This window comes from Podarcis tiliguerta, assembly GCF_965153285.1.
Source record: "Podarcis tiliguerta genome assembly, chromosome: 7".
Lineage (NCBI taxonomy): Eukaryota > Metazoa > Chordata > Lepidosauria > Squamata > Lacertidae > Podarcis > Podarcis tiliguerta.
The window spans coordinates 22084167-22102713 of NC_139540.1; the positions used below are offsets into that span (position 1 = coordinate 22084167).

The 18547-nt window shown below is 43.2% G+C and overlaps 1 protein-coding gene and 1 long non-coding RNA gene across 2 annotated transcripts in view; one reads left to right on the top strand and one right to left on the bottom strand.

Moving 5' to 3' along the window:
* LOC310682234 overlaps positions 1-665 on the top strand; it is a 19640-nt gene extending 18975 nt beyond the window's left edge. Inside the window, exon 5 of the long non-coding RNA XR_014513791.1 lies at positions 468-665. This is a non-coding gene — a long non-coding RNA (uncharacterized lncRNA). The remainder of the gene's footprint in view (positions 1-467) is intronic.
* BAALC (BAALC binder of MAP3K1 and KLF4) overlaps positions 1-11434 on the bottom strand; it is a 15151-nt gene extending 3717 nt beyond the window's left edge. Inside the window, exons 1-2 of the mRNA XM_083450768.1 lie at positions 10539-11434; positions 870-1042 (exon numbers count right to left, since the gene is read on the bottom strand). Coding sequence (XP_083306894.1) covers positions 870-1042; positions 10539-10713 — 348 coding nt within the window. The 5' untranslated portion in view covers positions 10714-11434. The remainder of the gene's footprint in view (positions 1-869; positions 1043-10538) is intronic.
* Positions 11435-18547: the final 7113 nt, after the last annotated feature.

Genomic DNA, 18547 nt, shown 5'->3' on the forward strand with positions numbered 1-18547 from the left:
TCATCTCGCTTTATTGGCCGAGGGAGCCAGCGTACAGCTTCTGTGTCATGTGGCCAGCATGACTAAGCCGCTTCTGGTGAACCGGAGCAGCGCACAGAAACGCTGTTTACCTTCCCGTGGACCGGTACCTATTTATCTACTTGCACTTTGACATGCTTTCGAACTGCTAGGTTGGCAGAAGCGGGGACCGAACAATGGGAACTCACCCCGTCCCAGGGATTCGAACCGCCGACCTTCTGATCGGCAAGTCTAAGGCTCTGTGGTTTAACCCACAGCTCCCAAATGAAAAAAAAAAAAGACTAGTGAAGTTCAAAGGAAGTATAAATGTAAAGCAGGGTGGGAAACCTCCAGCTCCTGGGCTAATCTTGAGACTGTATCATCTTCCAATATTTTGCTACCACAAAGTAGGTCCTAGCATGAGATCTAGACCATGTTCAATTGGATTAATCACCAGTTTTTCTTCACAGACACTCCGGTTGGATTTTATGGATGCTTGGCAGGCTCAGAGATGCGACGGGAACATCCAGTGGGCAATAGGAGAACTGTTGCACATTTGTAACATTTACTTAAGCAGCTCATGACTAGTCTTCAGAATAACAGTAAAGCAGTATTAATATATTCAGTTGATTCTTCTTTATGTCCTTAATTAAAACAGGTTCAACACATGCCATTATTCCCAATAGTTATTGCTTTGTCATGAGCCTTGCAATATGAGAAATGTATTCATTGTGACTTTAAAAAAGAAACACTAGTTTGGAAGGTACGACTTCAGTATAAAGGACACAGGCTTGATAGCACTTTGATAGGCCCAGCTTCAAGAGGATACCAGTGTGTACAAGGAGTCACTCGGAATGGAGTTCTGCACCTACCTCTGTGGTTCTAAAGCCATTTTGTTGTTTGTGTGCTGAAGTTCCAGTGGGGTGGACTGTCAGTTTTGTACATTGTGTACCACAGTGAGCTCTTTTTTCAGTACTACCTATTCCACTTGCAGCTGAGGACTTTCCGGTACAAGTCTGAGTTGATTTGCTATCCTCCAGAATTCCTAAGAACACACAAAATCGCATTTTGTTAAGTCAAAACATTTACTGGTGTTTTACACATTTTTCAAGTTAAAGAGATATTAACAAAACTAGTCAGTTTCACAGAATTGTTTGTGAACAGTTTGTACCAAAATATGGTTTTTACATTTGCACATTCCTATCCCCCTCCAACAAATTAGAAACTGAACAGAAGTTAGGAGCACGAGATCCTGAATTATTATTTAGAGAGACATAAGCAAAACAGACATGTCTTTGAAAACAAAAATAGAACACTGATTTTTTTTCTTCTTCTCCTGCTCTATTCCTTTTTAAATATAAATAGTAATCTGTTGAATACCATGGCTAATAGTTTATGTCCTGTTTGACTTCCTGCTTTTGTGCAACCATACTGCTGTGGAAAAATACGTTGTATGGCTCAGAACATCCCATACTGCCTCTCTTCTATTTCTGTGAACTTTTGCTATAAAATCATTCTCGCCATCCTGAGGGCAGAAATTATGTGTAGTTACGTAATTTCCTCCCCCTGCTTTTTTATCGGGTGAAACAGCTGTGGGCTCTGGGGAGTTGGCAGGGGGAAAGGGCCAGTTTTCCTCCCCATCTGTTTGCTCTAGCTCTTCACCCAGCTGTTTTTTTTCTCTCCAAAAGATAAAATATACCAGGGCCCTTCAATCATCATATAGCATTTCTCAGTGAAACAACATGACACAGTGCAACCTGTCACAGAAAGCAAGCAGAGCCATCTGAAAGTTTCTGTGGTAAGCCTTAATGGTTTGGGTAAAGAAGGAGTTGGCAACATGGCCTCTGTGGGCACCATGGTGCCATTGAAGTCCTATGGGGGACGCACTGGCAAATCAGACTCTTCCCCTCCCCTCACCCCCCCCCAACTGCCCACCTCTCATCTAAAGTAATTGTGATGTCAGATTGACAGGTCAGTGGCCTCGCTCACGTCTCACCCAAGTTGGCCCACAGGGTTTGGGAGAGAGAAAGATCTGGCCATCTGGGCCAAGAAGGTTTTCCACTCCTGATCAAGCCAATATTTGATGTGTCTTCCAGCTCTATGATTCTGTATCAGGGATGCTGTGGCAGCATATGTTCTGCATCAGCAAGAGGCTGATGGCCAGTTTGCTTCCCTGAGCTCCTTGGGGAGGAAAGGCAGAAGAGTGTAAATTCAATCAATCAATCAATCAATCAATACCACCTACAGAACATTTTGCACATGTCTCAAGGTTTTCTGGCCAAGTACCAAGCCTTATGATTACCGATGCTACCACTGATATGAAATATATGTGAACTTCGGGGCCAGCTGCTTCAGTTCTATGTGTCTATCTGCCACCTAATGAACCTTTCACATGCTCTTATCAGTTAATCATAGCTTTTGCTTCAAGCCCCGCATACAGAACCAAACAGAGCTGTCGATAAAAGGAAATACGTATAACCATTGGGGGTGGTTTTTGTTTGCACGATTCTTGGTTACATATATGCTTCACGAAAAATTGAAGGCATTGTTACTTTGTGTCAGGTGACTGAGAGCAGCTGCAAAAGCAGACAGGAGATAACGGCACAATATATTCAGCCAACCTCTTTATGCGACTCCCTCTGAAACAAGAAAATTTTTCGGTTTTCTGCCCAAAGCAGAGTGCTACTTAAGTCTATGCTGTAAACTAGGGAATGGTAAGGAACACTGCTTGGTATTTGGAAGTGATACTGTGTTTCATAATCAATGAAGTCTTAACTCACATGAGACCAGGCATTGCATCAATATTTCTATTTTGTACACATACTGCATCCAGAGCGAACTCCAATTAGATTCGACATGCAGCCTAAATATTTTACATGTATCCAGTTAAACATTGATACCCTGACGGAACATATCAAATTTGTCAGTAGTTGTCAGCGGGAGTAAGTGGGGGTGTGCACAGCACAGACATACCCAAGTCCTCCATAAAACAGAATATTAAAGGGCTGTCTCAAGTTAATTTCAACATCACCATTCTTGCATGTGCTATATTACCAACTAAATAGCATTTGTAAGGGTGCACATTGCCACCTACATGCAAATAACTAGAGCAAGAAGACTGCACGGGAAGCCTGTGATCCTTTTTGGAGACCTCCTAAGAAAATGTTTATGATGAAAGACTCTTTATCAAAGCAGATCCCTGCTTCTCCTCTGTATATCTGCAATGCAGGGAAAGGAAAACAACTGGTTCAGTCCCATTTCTGGTGCTAAAAGTCAACGCAAGATTACAGGATGCTCCTCCCACACAGGAGCATCTAGAGGGCTAATGAAGTATTCTTTAAGTGTCAAATCGTATGAATGAAGCAATATTCAAGCTTTATGGAAAAATGCACTCCAAGAAACTGCGGGGGAAAGAACAAAAAAGGAGGAAAAGTACCAAAAATAACATGTAAAATTTATGTATTTATCTGTTCAAGAACAAATAGTCTTGAAGTAACAGCACGTTCCTTTCATGCTTTTTGATCATCTGTGCAAGAGGTTTGAGGCTTCACACAAGTGAGTTGCACAGATGCTGCTTAGAACTGCATCCAAGTGAATAATGCGGCATGGAGTCAGCCATTCGCCTGCATGAGCTTCCCATATAGACTAGTCTGTGCTACACCACTGTTGCCATGCTAAAATAAAGCCGTGATGGGTAGGCTGTGTGGCAACATGGAGACGGAAGGCAAAATGCATAGCTGGGATGCATAGTGCATGCTTATGTTATTTTTAATTTGATTTATATATCACCTTATGCCAGTTTCATGGGAGAGAGAGATTGGGTTTGTCATTAAAGGATGGCTCCTTCCATTTGCCAGGACTCACCTTCCTGCCCTCAAAGCTTTCATGAGGAAACTGGTGATGGAAGAACTCTGTGTATGGGTGTGGGTGTTTGGAGGAAAGGGGGGGTCCCTTATATTTTGAGTCTAGGTATAAAAGTTGTGGGCGGAGAGTTGCTCGGTACTAGTGGCGTCACTTGGGGACTACTGTAGAAAAGAGTAACATGCTTGTGGCATCCACATAAACTATATTACATTTTACTCTCAGTAAGCATCAAACACATATTTGGTAACTGGCGGTCATAGATTTGGAGAAAGAAGTTGTGCAGAAACACAGACTGCCGTCAGTCTAGACATTATGTCCATGCTCAGTCCATGGTTGTCCCCTGCCTACCTGCAATGCAGGGAAGAAGGAAAAAATTCTAGCAGTTTCATTGATGGTGTTATCTAGTTGAAAGCAAGAACACAGAATGCTCCAGGGCAGATAGTCCTTGCACATGTGGCCTAGAGGGCTAGGCCAAGTGAATTAGTATTAAGACAAGTGTCAAATGGTGTGACCTAGTAATGGTGGGATGCGGTCAATTTTGGGCAGATGTTAAGCTAACAACTCTGGCTTCTGTAGCCCATAACAGACTGAGTCACAGAGACTTGCATATCAGCTGCACGAGAAGACTATGTTCTGCCCCAACCCTACAAATTTACCTGAATGTTACATAATCTGAGAAAATGTTTTTCACAAGAGATAGAGCTCATATATGACTACTCATAGGAAACAGGGAAAATGTGGGGAAGGAGAATCTTCAGCATCCTCTCATAGCACTTGAGCTGGTGCTAGAAGTGGAATAAAAGGCTAGGAACACACAAAACCCAAGCTCATGCTCTGTGGTGGCTCTCCATGCATATATCTTTGCGGGGCGGGGGTTGTTCATCTGGCTGGTTGTATGTTGCTTTGGGTTGGCCTTGGCAAGATAAAGCAACTAACAAATTCAACAAAGAAGAAGAAGAAGAAGAAGAAGAAGGAGGAGGAGGAGGAGGAGGAGGAGGAGGAGGAGATGATATATGGAGATGGACAAGTGTTGGACACAATGCAAATCCAATGTAATGGGTTCTTTAACATGCATGATGAATCCATGCACATCTTATTAACTTAAGGTGCATGTAAGAGACATGTTTACTTGCAAGTTCAGTGGTACCTCGGGTTAAGTACTTAATTCGTTCCGGAGGTCCATTCTTAACCTGAAACTGTTCTTAACCTGAAGCACCACTTTAGCTAATGGGGCTTCCAGATGCTGCTGCACCGCCGGAGCACGATTTCTGTTCTCATCCTAAAGCAAAGTTCTTAACCTGAGGTACTATTTCTGGCTTAGCGTAGTCTGTAACCTAAAGCGTATGTAACCCGAGATACCACTGTACTACACTGGGGAAGTTATCTACATTCATCTCCAAATATATAGTAATATGAAGCTGACACCTAGTTATAGGATTTTGGCAAAACAGCAGTCAAGTAAAACAATGATGGTGGTGGTTTAGATTCCTTATGTATGTAGGTGGATATATATTAGTTCTTCAAACGGCAAGTGCTTCCACTAGCAAGAATCGGAGCATGTGTGGTGTAGTGATTAGAGTGTCAGACTATGACCTGGGAGACCAGGGTTCAAATCTCTACTCGGTCATGAAACTCACTAGGTGACCTTGGGTCAGTCAGTGCCACTCAGCCTAACCTACTTTGCAGAGTTGTTTTGGGGATTAAATGAGGAGGGGGAGAAACATGTTGTATGCAGTCTTGAGCTCCTTGGAGAAAAAGATGGAATATAAATGAAATAAATAATCTAGAAGACATTCCTTAACAGGTAATAGGGACAGGTGATTGGGTAGTACATCTGCCTAAGTTTAAGTAACAGCATGACAAACTTCTGGGTAAACATTCCAGTACTGTGGTAGCACAGCAAGCAAATTGTACAGCCTTGAAAGACAAAGACACACACACACACACACACACGTCACTTAAAAACAAGATGAGCAAGTAAATCTTTCCCAAAATGGAGCATGCATAAATGTCATTGCCTATTTACAATATAATGGGCATAATGCAAAATGCATCTGTGACTCTTTAAAACCATATTTCTCCACATAGCACTTGGAACAGCATTAGAAGTACTAAAGGTAAAGGGACCTCTGACCGTTAGGTGCAGTCGCGGACGACTCTGGGGTTGTGGCGCTCATCTCGCTTTACTGGCCAAGGGAGCCGCCATTTGTCCCATAGCTGTCAACTTTCAGATTTGAAAATAAGGGTTCAGCAGCCTCTAAAATAAGGGATCAGCAGCCTCACCTGTCCCGGGGAAAGTCCATGGGATATCTAACAATCCAGGGAAGGAGCGGGAAAGGGTGATGGAATAAGGGAATTTCCCGCAAAAAAAGGGAAGGTTGACAGCTATGGTTTGTCTGCAGAAAGCTGCAGAGGGTGATTTTTTTCTATAGTAAACTGAAAAGAGTAATAATGGCTATATGTGGCCAGCATGACTAAGCTGCTTCTAAGCCGAACCAGAGCAGCACACGGAAACACCGTTTACCTTCCTGCCAGAGCAGGACCACCAGAGCAGTACCACTTTGACGTGCTTTCGAACTGCTAGGTTGGCAGGAGCAGGGACCGAGCAACGGGAGGAGCTATAACACATAACCATAACAAAAGGTTGTTTCAACACAGAAACATATATATACCCTTAAAACAGAAGAGTGTTTTTTTGGGGGGAGAGGATGGATCCTATACAACTAAGCAACTCCCTCTAAAAAGGTTGTGATTATAGAGATTGCAGATCTCTGGCCTATGGAAAACTAATCCAGCTGTCAATAATACTTCTGATAATGCAAAACCTTTCAGTTCAATAGTTTTGCTTTGATTGCTTTTCTAGATGAAGCCAATGAAGCAACTAGAGTGACAAGACTGCTTTTAAAACAGCAATACATAATTTTTCTAGTTTTAACAGTCTGTGAAAGGAGGATTTCACGCTACATTTTCTCTTTCAATGGAAGCTTTTAGGAACAACTTGAACTACTGCTAAATTGTCCCCCCTCCATTTTTTTGAGACCATTCACATAAGTATAGCACCTTCGTTGGTCTTTTAAAGGCTTTGCCTTTTTATACCACCCACCCTAGATGACTGATATCGCTACACTGGTTTTTGGATATTTCTTCTTCACCAATTGTTTGGTACAGGTAAAAAGTTCCAAGGCGGGTTTAAGTGTGTTGCTTACTACTGAGTACATTAAATTCTGTTATGATCTTAATGGAAAGGTCTTACAGTTTCTGTATTTCAAACTTCTGTTTATAGCCATTATTGCTCTTTTCAGTTTACTGTAGAAAAAATCACCCTCTGCTGCAGTTTGAAAATTAAGATAAAAAGGGGATATGAGGAGGAAAAAATGAATAGAAGAAAAAAAAATGAGTGGAGAATTATAATATTGGATAAGATCCAGCCAAATTTAGGTGTTTGGCTTTACACCAGTAATTTTTTTTTATTGTCACATTTTGTGTGGATTGCTTTTTTATGTACGCTGCTTAGAAATACAAGTAATTAAGCAGTATATAAATGTCTAAGAAAAATAAATGTTTATGTCCCTTTGATTTCAGCTGAATGGTTAAACTGTCTCCTACTTTACACAATAAGACTTGCAAGCAGTTAACTTCTGCTAAATCTTAACCATTGCTTACTCAAAGACAATAACAAATATAACCAAACTCAGATATATTAAAAATGTATAGGTGGTTCATACACAGGCTACAAAAATCAGAAGGCAAAATTGAGAAAACAAATTTTGAGGTTGTAATCAATGCTAGTCCTGCTCAGTGCTAGTCCTACTCAGAGTAGACCCACTGGAGATTATAGATATGACTAACTGAGGTTCATTAATTTCAGTGGGCTGCTCTGAGTATGACTAGCATTGGTTATAACCCATGGATTCATTCTGAGGGCTAGGTTAAAGAAGAGTTCTGCTAATGTCAAACTACATGTTACACATAACTGAAATGTAGGTGGGGGCTGGATTTGCTTGCAGCAGCACTATGATTTCAGTTAAAGAAATGGCATAAGGGGAAGCTCTGCTGCTATGAGCAAACTGACTATTCCCTACACCTGCATTTCAAAAAATAAAAGTAAACCCATCGGAAGATCCAAAGACTGATGTCCTAGGTAATTGTAGCTTAGTCCTAGTTAGCAACAGCAAATGATATTTCCTCAGTTTATGGAGGAATGTAATAGTATTTGGGTATTACCCTCCCCCTCTGCCACCATGCCAAAATTAAGCAGAATGTAACCATAAGTGCACGTTATTTCAAAGAGTCAATTCACAAAACTCCTTTGAGGGCTTTCCCCCCTGTTTTAAATCTGCATGGTAAGCAATTCCACCAGGATGTTCATGATGGATTGAGAATAAAAATCCACATAATCTATTACAGGCGCACACCTCTAAACTGGTCATATGGCTGACCAGCTATCATGTACACATTCACAGTGATTTGACTGGGGTGGGAAAAATCAACTACTTTAAAACACATGTATACATCCCTAAGATGGGCAGAGAGCTTGGTGCTGGGTTGCTCTGAAACCAACAAGACATACTTCCAAAGACAAATATTATAGCATACATAGCAAAATCTATGTTAATTAATAAATAACAGTAATATCCCCTGGATACCTAGCCCATTTCACTAAATACTATGTAATGAAATGTTGAGGAATTCAACAGGGCTTTAATGCATCCCAGTCTCTAATGCAACTCTGCCAACCTTACTCTTGCTCTCTTTTTAATCATATATTTATTAAAAAAAAAAAAGTCCCACCCTTAATCAAATATATTAGCCCGGGTAACAACTTCATAAAGTAATATATCAGTGCAATAAAACAAAACATTATTTAAAACTACAGCAAACCATCTCACAGCAGCATCTCAGTGGCAATTTTCCAAAGCCAATGTAAAAAAGAAGACATCTTAGGGCTCATCCACACTTCTGTTTCACCAGCTGCTCTCCCCCCCCCCCCCGAGAAGCCCATAATTTAGCACTGGGTTGGAACAAATAGCAATCACGTTTTCCATGGATTACCGTTTGTTCCAATTTAGAGCTACTGAGTGTGTTTTCCAGGGGGAAACAGTGGGACAAAAGCATAGCTGCTCGGACTCATGCTTCCGGAACAAGTGGCAAGCCTCTCGGATCCGTGCTTTCAAAACATGGGACAAAAGGGAGGGGGGCAAGTCCCTAGATGTCCAGTCCCCTTAAATACCCAAATGTTTTCATGATTCAGACAGCCATCTATCTCTTTTGAATTGTATTTAAAATGTTGCCTGGTGTTAGCTGACAGGAAACGAGTGGTGCTGTTTTCAATGAACAACATTTGAACTCTTAATACTGCAAACCTCTTATCTGCAGCATTAGTTCTGAAAACAGAGCAAATCTTCTATTCCCCACTTGTGAGGCTCTCACTGGTTATGGTCAAGAAGAGTTCTACCTACCCTGCAGAGATGCTAAGGCGTTCCTGCTGATGCTTTTAGTAAGCAGCTGCTAGGAGAGTTGACTTGGCACAATGCCATAACTGGTGCAGAAGTCCTACCGTCTGCATTGTGGCGAGTGTTTTCTAATTACAGTATTTCATGTTCTTGTACGTTGCTAAGTTGATATGGTGCTGCTGGCTAAGCATTAGGACTGTCTTGTATCCTTGTAAGCACAAGCACAGCAGCATCCATCTTAAATGGACAGAGACCAAAGATGCTATGCTTGCAACTGAAAATGTGCAACATGTAATTGAAATATATAACATTCAGTCATGATTCCAACACTATGAACTGCTAGCTTGACTAAAGCACAACCCTAAATCCGAATATTCATAGATCAGACAGGTTGCTCCGACAGCCTGATCATCCAAATATGTGAAGCCTTGTTCACAACAAGCCTCACAATCCTTGTGCCACTTACTACATGGCACAAACTGGTAAAGCACAGGATCTATAGAACTGAGGCTACAATCCATCTTCGTTGCGCACTGGTACCAGGTTTCTTTTCAGCAGCAACTCCCTTTTGCTGACTATTGAAGAGCCTTTCCTTACAACAGCAACCAAAGGTCCCTCCCTAATCTTTCTGTAGTGTCACACCAGCAGCATCCTATATAATACGGACAAGGTCTTGGACCAAAAAAACAAAACAAATAAAACAAAACAAAAAACGCATCACGATACTGGCATAAGGTTAAGTTACACGAAGATGTAAGTTAAGCAGAGCTGCATATTGCTATGCATCCTCTTTACGTTGCAGGGAGGAAAAGTTTTAACCCTTCTCCCTGCTTAAAAATAAAAAGTCGCAAGAACAATAATGGTCCCAAAAGAACCCCACCCGTGACTGTGTCTTCACTTCTCTTCTGAATATGCAGGACCTATAGGGCTGCATTGCAAGCCACCGCACTGAACGGGGAGCAAGGGCTGCAGGAATAAACCCATGAGCGCAGCTCAGACGACAGAACTTGAAATGCAAAGCCACTTCTCTGAAATATGTCCCAACAGGGAGGTGAGGTGTTCGCCACCTGTTTGCTGGCCCACCTCTCGGCTTCCTCCGGCCAAACCTTTGGCTGTGGAGAAGAGCCCAGAAGATAGCGAGGCGGAGGACAGAGCGAGGAAGCGGGAAGGGCCCGGGCCGCCTGGCTCGCCTTTCCCGCCACCACAGCCCCGAGCTCTACTCACCGGGTTCCCTCGGGCCAGCCTCGGCGTGGCCGCCCTCCGGGCCGGTGGCGGCGGCGGGAAGCGGCTGCTGGGGCTCGGCGTCTGTGTTGGTCAGCCAGGTGGACTCGGTCTCCCTCGTCCAGCTCTCGTAGTAGCGCGGCTCGATGGCATCGGCTCGGCTCCCGCCGCAGCCCATCCTGCGGGGCCTCCTCCTCCTCCTCCGTCCCCCTCCGCGCCAGCACCGCGGTCAGCGGCCCGGCCAGAGCAGCATCGCCCTCCCGCCTTCCTCGCCCAGCCTCCGGCCAGGCGCGGGAGAGCGGCGGGAGGCGGCGCCATCGCTTCCCGCCTCCTCCGTTTCGCCCGCCTCCTCAGGGCGGCCCCCTGTCAGTCCTGGCCGGAGCTTCTGCTCTCTCCTATCTCGCGTTCCCTTGCCTCTTCTCCTCCTGTTGCCTTCTTCCATAAGAATTACGTGTCCTCTTCTTTCCTTTCCCTTCAGGGTTTTTCTTCTTCTTCTTCTTCCCCCTTCTCTGTTCCCATCCCTTTCTTCTCCTCAAATTTCCTGGGAATTTAGAATCCTCCTCGCCAGGCTGTGGGCTGAAGGCTGTGCAAAGAGCCTGAACTGATGCTGCCTTTAATATTAATACAGAAACGGGACTGGCTGTTTCTTTTTCCTCTAACAAGACATCTCTTCGGCACGTCGGTTGAAAGTAGAGGCTTGATACTGAACAGTTTGGTGCTAAGGCTGGAACACATTCTCCTCCCAGACCCAGGGAAGTCTCCTTGTCTAATTAATACTGAATTGGTTAATTAAATACATTAGTTAGTGCTAATCCATTGCAATGTAAAAGGAACGATTCTGTAAGTACACAAGATTTTGGCTAATTGCCAACCCTCTCTGCAGTGAATTCAAACCCTAAAGGGACTGGAGTTCATTGAGCGCTGGATGGTGGCGAATGCTTTAGATGGCCATAAGCAGTTGTTATTATTATGACAATGATGATTAGTTTTTGTTAAAAAACTGCACACACATAAATCATAAAATAACACGACTAACAAAAAAATGGGTCACTAGGGGGTAAAATACTAACCACTAGGAGTGAACCTAATGAATAGTGTCGGCTTATTTGCGCCATATTGCAATATATGTTGTAGGTATTTCTCGTCCATGTGTTGTTTCATTTGTATATTTAGTAAAATCACACCCTACAGTGCAACAATTATCTTGTTTTCTCTCTTCCTTGCCACCTTCAATTTTTTGCCACAGGTTTTCCATTATGACAGTTTACCAGACTATTATTCCAGTGATCAATATTCATTAGTTGCAAAGTTTTCCAAGTTCTTTTACCGTTCTAGCTGCTGTGTTATTAATTCCTTACTTCTTAATTGGTTCATATATGAAGTATATAAATTAAGTAAGGCTAATGCTGGAGTTCTTGGGATTGACTGAGCTGTAATCTGAGATAGCTCATTAAAAACTTCCTTCCAAAATTGTTCTATTTGTGGACAGCCATATGCAGTTGTGAAGCACAGACAGAGGTGGATCTACTATGAAATGAATGATACAATCTTCAGAGCCCCTGTTCCCAGAGAGGCCCCATAAGAGACTTTCATCCACATTGCTTTAAAAAACTGAGAGTCAGTAGCACAGATGTAAAGGTGGAATGTTGCGGTAAACTGACTGCTCTGTTGTGGCTGATGTATCCCCCCCCCCCCCCGTTTCTAACAGAGATCTAGACCCTAGGAATAACGATGAGTTCACAAAAGTACTTAAGCAGATACCCAAAAACACAATTTGTGGTGATCTGTTGTGGAACAGCCCAGTTGGAGAAGATAACAGTGGTTTCCCAGACCTCGTTTCTGGTTGTGAAGGGCTCCCCTATAACAGTTCAAACTTCAGGGACCCCCCCCCCCCCCGCCAGTGTAGGTCCACTATAGGTGTCCAGTATCTTGATTGTGTAAGCACAGTCTTTAAATATGAGGAATACAGCTCTAAAATAGAAGACCTAGATAACTGGTTCAAGAAGAATGGCCTTTACATGAGAGCCCTTCACTTCACTAAAATTCATTTGCATTGTATAATATGTGCGTAACAATTGGTGCTCTGGCGCCTGTTTATTAGGGATTCAGTTTTTAATGGATTAATTAGTGGAGGCCTTTGCAAGCAATTTAAAGCACCTCTCCAAATAATTACTACACTTAATCAGCAGAGAAGAAGGCTGAGGTATGCCTGTGAAACTGCAGCGCCCTGATGTATTTGGAGAGGGAAGGGCAAGCTTGCTGGATAAGACTGAGAGCCTGAACAATTAACTGATGGGGCTTACTTAATCATGTAGCAATCAGTTAAAACTTTATTTCAGTGTATTGCCATGCTTGGTCAGGGCACACGTCTGAAAGTTCTTTTCAATGTTCTTGGACTAAATTTTGGAATACAAGTTACTAGTACCAGCAGAATATTTTCCCTTGGATAGCCTTGGATGTATTTTGCTTGAGGACAGGCTGTTGCTGCGTAGAGCTGTTCCAGAAACTAATATATCTCAAACTATACAGGAACATAGCATAAATTTAAGAACTATGTTTGGGTACAGAATCCCATCACAAAGTAACCAGGATGGAATAACAGATTTCACTGGAAAATTTTCCAGGAAAAAAATAAGCTTTATTGAGAGTTACAAGGAAGATTATTGAAGGCTTGCCCTAGAAGGGAGAGGGAGGGTAAAATAAATGAAGAAATGGTAAGGAGGTAGCAGTGAGTCAAGAGTAGCCGTGTTCTGGGAAGCTTAAATTTTAAAGATTTTAACCTTTAAAGCCCTATACAGCCTAAGACCCTTGTACGTACGGGACTGCCTCTCCTGGTATGCCACACGGAGGACCTTATGGTCTTCAAATAATAATGTCTTGGAGATCCTGGGCCACAGGGAGGTTAGGCTGGCCTCAACCAGAGCCAGGGCTTTTTTGGACGCGGCCCCGATCTGGTGGAATGCTCTGTCACAAGAGACTAGGGCCCTGTGGGACTTGACATCTTTTCGCAGGACCTGCAAGACAAAGCTGTTCCACCAGGCCTTTGGCCAAGGCACAGTCTGACCCTTTGGTAATCTTCACAGAACTCTAGCCCAATGGTTGCCATTAATTTGATTCTGAACTGATTTTAGAATGTATTTCAATTAATTGACACTGATTTTACATAAATTGTGCTATTTTTACTATTGTTAGCCACTCTGAGCCTGGCTTTGGCTGGGGAGGGCGGGATATAAATAAATTATTATTATTATTATTATTATTATTATTATTATTATTATTATTAGTTTCTGGGGAGGGGGGTCAAACTAATAGAAGCTGTAAAGGTTAGAAAGGCAGAGAGAAGAAGTTGGAGAATGAAAGAAGATGAAAATTGTTTACCCTTCCTTACGATCTGTCTGAAAACACATAAAAGGAAGATGGGCTGATGGCAGCTTCACTGAATAGGAATTTGGTGCAGGAAATCAAGCCAGGTAGTGTGCACTGAGTGGAGAAATCTCTGCCCCCTTCTCTGGTGTATACAATATAAAATATAAAAACGTGGGTAAAAATGACCTTGCTGTGTTTTAAGCCACTAATGTATACACAGCCTCATTTGCTGGATAGGTCATTCCCTAGCTCACACTGAACTATTTCTAAACATGCGCAGTGAGAGCTGCCCTTAGCCACAAATGAAGATATAAAAATATTTTAATGTAGTTGGGACTGGGCAGGGATGCTCCGACTTCATCGCCAGCCAACCCTTCCCCAAGCAAGCAAATGAGAGCGGCTTGTGAGTGGAATGGGCTGTTTCAGAAGCTGATGGACTCTCCTTTATTGGAGGTTTTTAAACAGAGGATGGATGGTTCTCCACCAGTGATTCTTTATTGATTCCTGCATTGCAGGGGGTTGGACTAGATGATTTTTGGGGTTCCTTCCAACAATTATCTGATTCTGTGATGGTTGAGTATGTTTAGTGAGCACAGGGTGCTGACTGGCTGTTGTGAGGGGAAAACAGAGAAGTGGAGAGGAGGAGGAACAAAATGTCTAGAATTCTGAAAAGAAGCATTCTGCAGTACAGTACAAGGTTTTGTCTCAGAGACCCAAATGCTGATGTTTAGTTTAGTGACAATGTAGCTAGAATGGTGCTACACACACAAACAGAGAGAGCGAGCGTGGGGAGAGAGGGTATCAGAAGACTTAGAGCAGGGGTCAGCAAACTTTTTCAGCTGGGGGCCGGTCCACTGTCCCTCAGACCTTGTGGGGGGCCAGACTATGTTTTGGGAAAGAAAAGAAAATAACAAATTCCTACGCCCCACAAATAATCCAGAGATGTATTTTAAATAAAAGCACACATTCTACTCATGTAAAAACACCAGGCAGGCCCCACAAATAACCTAGAGATGCATTTTAAATAAAAGGACACATTCTACTCATGTAAAAACACACTGATTCCTGGACCGTCCGCGGACTGGATTTAAAAGGCGATTGGGCCAGATCCGGCCCCCAGGCCTTAGCTTGCCTACCCATGGCTTAGAGAGGAACTGCAAGGTTTGCAGGACTGCAGGGGGCAGAACTGAGGAGGAGAGTAGGGCATCAGAGAACAGCCCAGGACTGAGCATGTCCAGTGACTATGGAATGCTGACTGATTGCTAGGAGAGAGTGGGGCAGGACTGAAGGACTGGGGAAGTGGTGGTGGAGGGGTGGAATAGAATGGGGTGTCCGGAATCCTGAACCAAACTCCATGCGGCAATGTTCTGCTGAAAATCTCACTTGATGTTGTTTTTGCGTTTTGATCTTCTTAGAAAAAAATGGGAAGAGAACCATGAACAAACATATTCTCGTTTGCCTTTTGAAAATCTCTCTCGTGTGATTAGCTGCTCAGAAAGAAGTTCGAAATCCTCAGATACAAAGGTTACTCCAGCTGCAGATTTGGATTACATATGTCAACGTTTTGAGATATAACCCATTTCGGTTGTGTACACATCCCTGACTCACTGGTTGCTGAGCAGTGGAAGTGTGCTGCCGGGTAACAGTGCGAGCAGAGAAAATGAACGATACTGTTATTACATAAAATCATCTCCCACCCACTGAACTGACTCATCAGAGCGTCACCGAGTAGGTTTTTGCATCCGTATCAAAACATGACACAGTAATCCGTTCTTTCCTTTTCCCCATAACATGATATAGCATTACTCCTTAATTCAGTGTGGGATAATGATTATAATTTTATTTCCTGTAATAAAATACTGTCAGCATGTCAAGGGGTGGAAGAAGTGGGGTGGACTTTTTAACCTCACCGAGAGGCAACACAAGCCATTCATCTGGAATGTGGGTTTGAATCTTGCAGTCCTGCCAAGAGAGGAGGAACTAGGGGATGAAGAAGAAAAGGGTGCAGCAGTAAACACAGGTAGCAATAAGAGAGGAAAGCCTCCAAACCGTATGCTTTTGAATTATGGTGCTGGAGGAGACTCTTGAGAGTCCCATGGACTGCAAGAAGATCAAATGCATCAATTCTTAAGGAAATCAGCCCTGAGTGATCACTGGAAGGACAGATCGTGAAGCTGAGGCTCCAATACTTTGGTCACCTCATGAGAAGAGAAGACTCCCTGGAAAAGACCCTGATGTTGGGAAAGATGGAGGGCACAAGGAGAAGGGGATGACAGAGGACGAGATGGCTGGACAGTGTTCTTGAAGCTACCAGCATGAGTTTGACCAAACTGCGGGAGGCAGTGGAAGACTGGAGTGCCTGGCGTGTTCTGGTCCACGGGGTCACGAAGAGTCGGACACGCCAAATGACTAAACAACAACTTTGAGGCTTTACCAGAGTAGCTGAGGAAGCATCAGGAACAGTCCTTTATTGCTCTTTAGGGAGAGGTCATAGTTCAAAAGAGAGTTTATTTGTGAGATTAAAGGTAAAGGTACCCCTGCCCGTACGGGCCAGTCTTGTCAGACTCTAGGGTTGTGCGCCCATCTCACTCAAGAGGCTGGGGCCCAGCGCTGTCCGCAGACACTTCTGGGTCACGTGGCCAGCGTGACAAGCTGCATCTGGCGAGCCAGCGCAGCACACGGAATGCCGTTTACCTTCCCACTGGTAAGCGGTCCCTATTTATCTACTTGCACCCGTAGGTGCTTTCGAACTGCTAGGTTGGCAGGCGCTGGGACCGAACGACGGGAGCGCACATCGCCACGGGGATTCGAACCGCTGACCATGTGATCGGCAGGTCCTAGGCACTGAGTTTTTACCCACAGTGCCACTCGCGTCCTTTTGTGAGATTACCTTACCCCATATATGGCCATTTTTCTGCTTGGATCTGTTGCCACATAATACTCGTTCTGCATTTGTAAGAAATCAGTCTTTCAGTGTGGCAGCACCTACCCCTTTGGAACTCCCTGCCTCTTGACACTAGGCAGGCACCTTCACTGCACCCTTTTCAATGCGGGCTAAAACCTATTTGATTTAGAGAAGCCTTCCCAGATGTATAGAATGTTGACATGTGCTTCAACCTTATTTTTTAGCTTATTGTTCATTTAAGAAAAAAGTAGTGTTTCACATAGCTGTTTAACTTTTTTTACTGATATTTTTTATTGTTTTATTGGTGTGGCTTTTTTTGCAAACTGCTTTGAGAGGTTGTTTAAATGTAAGTTTCCTTGAGGAGGAATATGCCAGCTCTTGGCAAAGTACCAGGCAGGCATTTAAAAGGCTGAGCAAAGTGTGGGATACAAGCAGGAAGAGCTTTGTAAAGCCAGTGATATAGTTTATTTTTAGGTGAGGCAGGAAAATTTCAGGAACAATGCCAATGCAGGCAGGTTTTCTCTGATACAGAGGGACAATTGAACCTTGCTCTGCAGTTCAGGGAATGCTTTGTGAATCGAAAAGCTTAACTCCAACCCAAAAATGCTTTATAAGCTGTGAGGGCAGAATAATTTAACTGAGCTTCCTTCTGCCTTGAGTTTGTATAGCATAACTAATGTAAAGCACATTAACTGGGAACTCTCTCACCTGAACGCATGCAGAGATTTTACTGTGGTGAGTGTGGTATACTATCTTATGGAGAGCAAACGTTATTCTCCTACATCCTGCATACTTGACAAAGTACCTTTATCATCCTTTCCAGTACGGAAAAGTAATTAAATGAAACAGCTTTATGCATCTGTTTGGGTGTTAACTGGAAATTTTCAGAGGAAGAGAACCAGTGTAACTAGAAGAAAGGGAAAATGCTTAATTGCCCATGGCAGAATGTAGCAATATTTGAATAGATGGGATTTTTTATCACCACTTTAAATTAAACCATATCATCCCCCGTGGCAATCCTGTATTATACATCCAAGGTGAGGAACCTGTGGCCCTCCATATGTTGTTGGACTCCAGTTCCTCTCATCTTCAGCTAGAATAGCCAAGAAGATAATAGGGGTTGTAGTTCAGCAATATCGGGCTGAACTGAGCTGATTGGGCGCCTTCTCCCTTGCACACCCAGCAGACTGCTGCGTTCTGTAGGAGTTTCTCCTGCAGGTTTCATAGATCTCAGAAGCCTGCTCTGCAGAAACTCAGAGCAGGGCTTTTAGTATGGCTGCCTCCTGTTCTGGGGAACAGCATTTCTGTTGAGATACCATAGGTGCCCGCTATCTCCACTTTCTGGAAAGTTGAAGACATTTTTGCTCTGATGGGCTTTCCCAGCTGGATAAATGGGTCACTACCACGATTACCCACTTGTTTAGTCTTGTTTTAAATGCATTTGTTGTTTTTATGTATTTAACTCTTTAATTACCTAATGTGTAAATCACTTCTGAGTTGATGGTTTAGAAGGCGATTAATATATTTTTTCTTGGTAATGTGTAGCATAATCATCTAAAGGGCCACAGGTTACATCAGTCCCAAGTTACATCAGTCACATTTTACACAGGCCAAAATGAACGATTCATCCATTGCAATGAGGTCCATAGAACTGTTGTAATTTGAAAGGTGGCATATTAATGGCACATACATTATCTAGCTCCCCCCCCCCCCACCTTTGAACTGGAAATAAGGTGTGTCA